Here is a 6,000-nt window from a genome sequence, read left to right as displayed (position 1 = left end):
TGTTTCACTTTGCTACCTCACACTAGTTGAGATTAACATTAAATCCTGTTTAATTTGTTTTTCTTTGCAAATTGAAAATGCCACCGAGATGCTGATTCTCTTAGGATGTAAACATGTCTCATGTTTCTAATAGTTACAATGTTTTGCAATCTCTTCCCTTTGTGTGATGCTGTCACACTACGCATAAGTTGTTTCCTGCACACATTCGGCTATTTCTTAACTCTATACACATACTTTGCGCCCCATTGATCAACCCGAGCAACGAGGACCATGTTCAGCGGCTCTTGACTCAGTTCGAGTCGGACAAGACCAAAACACAATTCATTGCTTTTGAGAACCGCTCCGACCGGGTCAGACCAATTCGCGAAAGAATCGATCAGTCCAATTGATGAACCGGTTCAAAAGAACCGACTCCTAAGAAGGGAAAGGAGCGAGCTGAGGAGGAGAGGCGCATCTGGAGACAATAGAAGGCAATGCAGAGCTGCGCTTTGTCGCTCTGATCGAGGGCTGTGCCATCAAAACACAGAAATATAGAGATGATGGAGCGCTGAATCTGGATATATTTCCCGTTATCTTGAACTGTGAGATCTAAGAGGAAAGATGAGTTCTGCTGAAGCGGCGGAGGACGGACCCAATGATTCAGACACGGATGCCTTTTTCAAAACAGGTACGATAAGCGGAGAGATGGAGAGACCGTGATTTCTGTAGAAACGCTTGCTCATATTGGCGCACTTAGTCTTATTTTTCATCCTTTCTTCATGACGGTTAACTTCAGTTCAATGTAGGCTATTCCTCTTTAACTTACCAAGTACTCATTGTATTTATTTTCATAGTTATTTAATCATATTTTATTCAATTTTCTTTTTTTATTATTGTTAATCTTTTTTTTTCCTCGTTTATTATTATATTTTTTTATTTCGTTTATTTGGCGCTGTTTTTTTGGCAATGTAGTTTTTGTTTGTGAAGCACACTAAATTGAAACTGCATTGAGAAAGAGATAAGAGGTTGAAGAAAAAAATAAATAAAAACTGAAACTAATGGGATAAATCATGGCATTATGTGGTTTAAGGATGCTTGCGGTGCAGTTTGTGTGATGGGGATGCTGAGCATTAGTACCGTTATCCTGTTGGGATTGACAGCTACAATGAGCTTTAGCCCTAGTCTGAAAACCCAGCCCAGCCCATATCTCTTGAACAGCACCATATAACTACTTGATAACTTCTCATGCATTATTTCTCAGGATTGTGGTTATCAATTTGTATGCTGTAGTAGACAGAATGTCTGGTTCTTTGCCATATATTAAGTCTGACTTAGTGTCAAATCACTGTCACTTTTGTGTACTTAACTGGGCTTCATGCTGGGCTCATGGGACAGTGAGTGGGAAGAAGCTAATTACAAACACACCTCTGTTTAATGCGTCATTTATCTAAAAGCTCATTGCTTGTGAGTGTTGTAAGTGCCACAAAGTTTTTGGTGGGATGTGTGCTTTACCCCAGTTTGAGGGAGGCTTTAGCTAAATTGCTTAAAAATCAGCCTCTTCTATAAGCTCTTGGTCTTTGAAAGATTAGTCAATGAAGTCAGGAGTTTACAGATTTTAGGTCTTGCAATTCTGTAATTGTTGCCACATGCCCATTTATAACAAGCAAATTCCTTGTATTTCAACCATTTATGTTGCTCTTATTGTCTTTGCAAAGTGGACATAAATATTTATAATGTGTATGTTGAGTTGAGTGCAGTAGTCATATATTAGTAATTATGTCACAACACCCCTTGATGTACAGGGTCAGAAAAGAGGCAAGAACTCGTATCACGTGCAGTGTTTCTGGAGTTTACAGAGAGGAAATGGCTGGTAGAAATGCTAATGTTTAAGTAAGTGGTCCAGGCTGTAAGGCCCCTGCTGAGGAGTGATGCATAAACCCTGCAGCTTTACACAGCGGGCTATAGGTCAGGATTCTGGTACATTACACTCGCTCTCTCATACACACACACACACACACACACACACACATGTTGGTTTTTGTGGTTTATGGGGACTCTCTATAGGCGTAATGGTTTTTATACTGAACAAACTGTGTGTGCTATTGCCCTACACCAACCCTACACCTAAACTTAGCCCTCACAGGAGACTTTGTGCATTTTTAGATTTTCAAAAAAACACAATTTAGTATGTTTTTTAAGCCTTTTGAATTACGGGGACATAGGCAGTGTCCTCATAAACCACCTTCTTATTGTAATACCTCTGTCATACCCATGTCATTATACAAATTTGTGTCCTCATAAACCACATAAATATGCACACACACACACACACACACACACACACACAAACAGAGAAAACATCTACACACTGCATAACACAAATCACAAACTTTTTTTCCCATTTGTTACAACGGTGCTGCCTTTATTTCTCTCTTTTGAATGTGAGTGGGTTCAAGGTGAGGTTCTTTGGAGGAAGTGTGTGAAGTATCTCAGTTTTTGAGCTGAAGGTCATATCTGCTGATAAATAACAAAGAGTTTCAGAGAAAACCCACAAACTACATGTTGGAAGTGTGGAAATGTTGACAGATTGAAACAGATTTTTACATTTTCTGAAGGTTCTCTTTCATGGTTTTGCAGAGCTTGCTGCCATAATAAAGTGCTGTTGGTGGCTGCCAGGGTGTTGTTTTTTGGTTGATAGTGTGTTCAAGGTGACCACAACAAAGTCCCTATAATATTCCAATCCGATTTCATGGGAAAACATAGCTATTTTATGAGGTGCCAAATTTGTATGAATTTGTGCAATGTGAATCGTATTAAATTTTTTTGGGGAAAACATAAAGCATGAAGGTCCACCTCTAAAAATAACCATGACTGGGGTGTAAACTAGCCACCAATTCACCAAAATGTAAAATAGTTGCAAATTACCATTGTGTTGGATATTCTGGTCTCCCTCCATCAATGTCAGTGGGATTTTTTATTTAATCTGCTTTATACATAAATCCAATCACAAAGTAATAGCAAACTTCCCCAACAAGGTGCACGATATAGATATCGCTCATGTCTGTAGCAAAAATGGTTCACCATTACTTCCATGGCAATATATAAGCAATACTGAGGCTTTTTCTCACCTAGAACTTCAGAGCAAGTAAAGAACAAAGCTAACTATTTTTAGGCCTGATCATAAAGACATTGTTGACTTGTGCAGAACATTGGTTTTGAGATCTCCGGTGCCAATGATTTGCAGATGTTTGGAGGTCTGGGTGAGGTATAAGAGTAGATGGTTTTTTACTGTGGTTTTACCCAGTGGAGGGAAGGACATCTGTCTGCAGAACACAGCCTTTGGCCGTCATCAATAGATATACAGATACATCCTGGCAGCCCCTGCCCTTGGGAGCAACAAAAAGACAGGAGGTTATAATGGACGAAGAGAGGGACAGAGTGAATGGGACCATAAATCCTCTCTCTTCTGTCACATCCAGTTGTAGTGGGTGTTTGCCCTCCTAGAGAAAAGACGTTACGTGGCTGAGTGAACAATAATCCATTCACAAGCGCCACACTCAGCGATCTGAAGAGGGTTTTATACTTTCAGCCACATATGGCTCACACGCTGCCGGTGTATTCAGTATTTATGGTTAGATTAACTTCTATACCAACACAGGACTTGTGAAAAATAAGTACTCTTTAGCACACTTTCAAATGGAAATACATTTAAAAGAATATACTTTATAGTAGAATATATTACAACCAAATGAACAGTCCATAGTTTAATTTAGGTTCTATTTTGAGTGCTTTTGTAAGTACACCTTTTTTTGTAATTTCATAATTATTTCTATTGTTTATGAAAAAAGTGTACTATTGAATGTACTGATTTAAGATTAACTAAAATATTTAGTTAACCATTTAAAGTCATTTGAATCTTGTATGTCATGTATTTAAATAGTTACACATTTCCAGTCACAAAGTTGCTATTAACTTTAAATATTGTATTTGAATATCATGCTACAGTTCAAATTACAATTAAGCGTATTGCGTCAAAATTATTATATTATTTGCAAGTGCAGTTTTTTTTAACAACACACTTTTAAGGTTTGAAGCACACTACAAGTGGACAATCAATACAATTAACACTGCTTTTTCACAAGTGTGGCTCTTTATTATTAGATAACTGTTCTCTGACCCTGTGAACACATGAATATGAGTCACTAAAGTTCTGAGTACATTGATTTGGCTCTTATTCTTGGTATAAAGAGGTTATTTGCTGAGAAATTATAGAACTACCTCTCTCCTCTCATAATAATTGTGTTGATTGTCAAGTTTGGACCCCTCCTTTGTTATCCTTCCTGTTATAAGCTGTTACTTCCTTCTGAAGTCCTCTTTAGCATTGCTTATTAAACATTATATGACTGTGTGAAACTGGCTCACAACATCAGATGAGGCAAATCATGCATTGATAAAATGAGTGATTGTTTTCGTAAAGCATCTGTGTTCTATTGTCTCCTCTAAAGCGGTTATTAATTAATTACATAATCAATCACCTGATCAATACATTGGGTGGAGGTAGGCCAGGCTTTAAGGACCATGAAGAAGATTATTTGCTAATCCAGTCTGGAAGTGTTGCATTGGTTTTGACAGGATTTAGTGAAGGCTTTGTTCGGCATGCAGCAAAAATCAGATTTCTTGGCATATCCTACTTAAATCCATTTAGTTGTTTGTTGTCTGAACTGAAACTGAAAAAATATGTTTTTTACAAAATTGATCCAAACCTCATTTATATATGGTTTGAAATCCGATTAAAAATGGATTTCCGGATTTTTGGAAGTAAACAGTGAAAGGAAAAGATTTATGATACACACAATATAGCTGTTCTAAACTAAGCATTATGGAAATTTAGATTTGAAAATCAAATTGGATTTCTGCGTAGTGTGAGCAAAGTGCAAGAGCTTCGTTATGAGGGAGAGCGAATGAGAATAAAAGACAATGGGTTGTGTGAGAATCTGTGTGTATTTGAATGTGCATTTGGACTGATTTCCTCTGCGAGTGATACGGCTGGACAGACTGGACACACACACAATGTAGATCCTCCAGTATAATGCACTGTGACATACACACTGTAATCATATGCAGACCATATGAGCATACTACTCTCCTTTCTTTCTCTCATGGAGAATATACATTTAGTCAGGGCAATAACCAACTGTAAACAGTTAATGAATTGCAGGGATGGTATCTCCTGGTATTAAACATGTTTTGAAGCCTCTTACCATATGATTTGGTCTTAAAGCATTCATGAATCAGCCTTTATCCTCTAAACATGATGCTGTACTGATGGTGCAGTCCTGGTTTGGTTTTTGGCAGATCTGGGTCTGTTTCCACTCAGTGTAGTCAGAAGGAAAAAGTGGAAATTGGCTTTGGCAAGTAAATAAAGCATACTCGCCAGTTGACCAGTCACTGTTATAATGCCGCTATTGACATAATGACCTGTGCTGTTTGCTGTAAATATACAAGAGAAGAATAGCAACATAATTCTTTTGTAATGTGATATACACTCCAATGATAAAGTGTGGGTTGCGATTTCTATTTTTAGATTTTTTATGGTTTCAAAAGAAGTCTCTTGTGCTCACCATTTTTTTATATTGTTCAAAAATACAGTAAAAACTTAAAAACGTTTAAAAAAAGTTAGTCTTCATTGTCATATGATCCTTCATAAATCATAGTAATTTGCTGATATGGTGCTCAAGAAACAATTTTCATTATTATCAATGCTGAAAACAATTTTGTGGCTTAATTTTTCAGATTTGTTTATTACATAGAAAATTCAAAATAACAACATATATTTAAAACATTTTTTTTGTAACAATGTAAAAGTTTTTGTAATTTAATGCATTTATTAATATTTCATAAATAACTTTTAATTTAACATATAAAGGACTATTATAAGAAATATTGTCTCTTTAAGTGTATTTTATTTATATTTTTATTATAATTTTTGTATATGTAGAGAGAGAAAGATAAAATGTCAAA

At 36.5% G+C, this 6,000-nt stretch overlaps 1 protein-coding gene across 1 annotated transcript in view; it reads left to right on the top strand.

The window, feature by feature from the left end:
- Positions 1 to 416: 416 nt before the first annotated feature.
- LOC306876460 (kalirin-like) overlaps positions 417 to 6,000 on the top strand; it is a 244,973-nt gene continuing 239,389 nt past the window's right edge. Inside the window, exon 1 of the mRNA XM_079427634.1 lies at positions 417 to 667. Within this exon, the coding sequence (XP_079283760.1) occupies positions 601 to 667 (67 nt within the window). The 5' untranslated portion in view covers positions 417 to 600. The remainder of the gene's footprint in view (positions 668 to 6,000) is intronic.

The sequence above is a fragment of the Barbus barbus genome (assembly GCF_936440315.1).
Source record: "Barbus barbus genome assembly, chromosome: 10".
NCBI classification, from domain to species: domain Eukaryota; kingdom Metazoa; phylum Chordata; class Actinopteri; order Cypriniformes; family Cyprinidae; genus Barbus; species Barbus barbus.
This window is presented reverse-complemented; position numbering and strand designations above follow the sequence as displayed.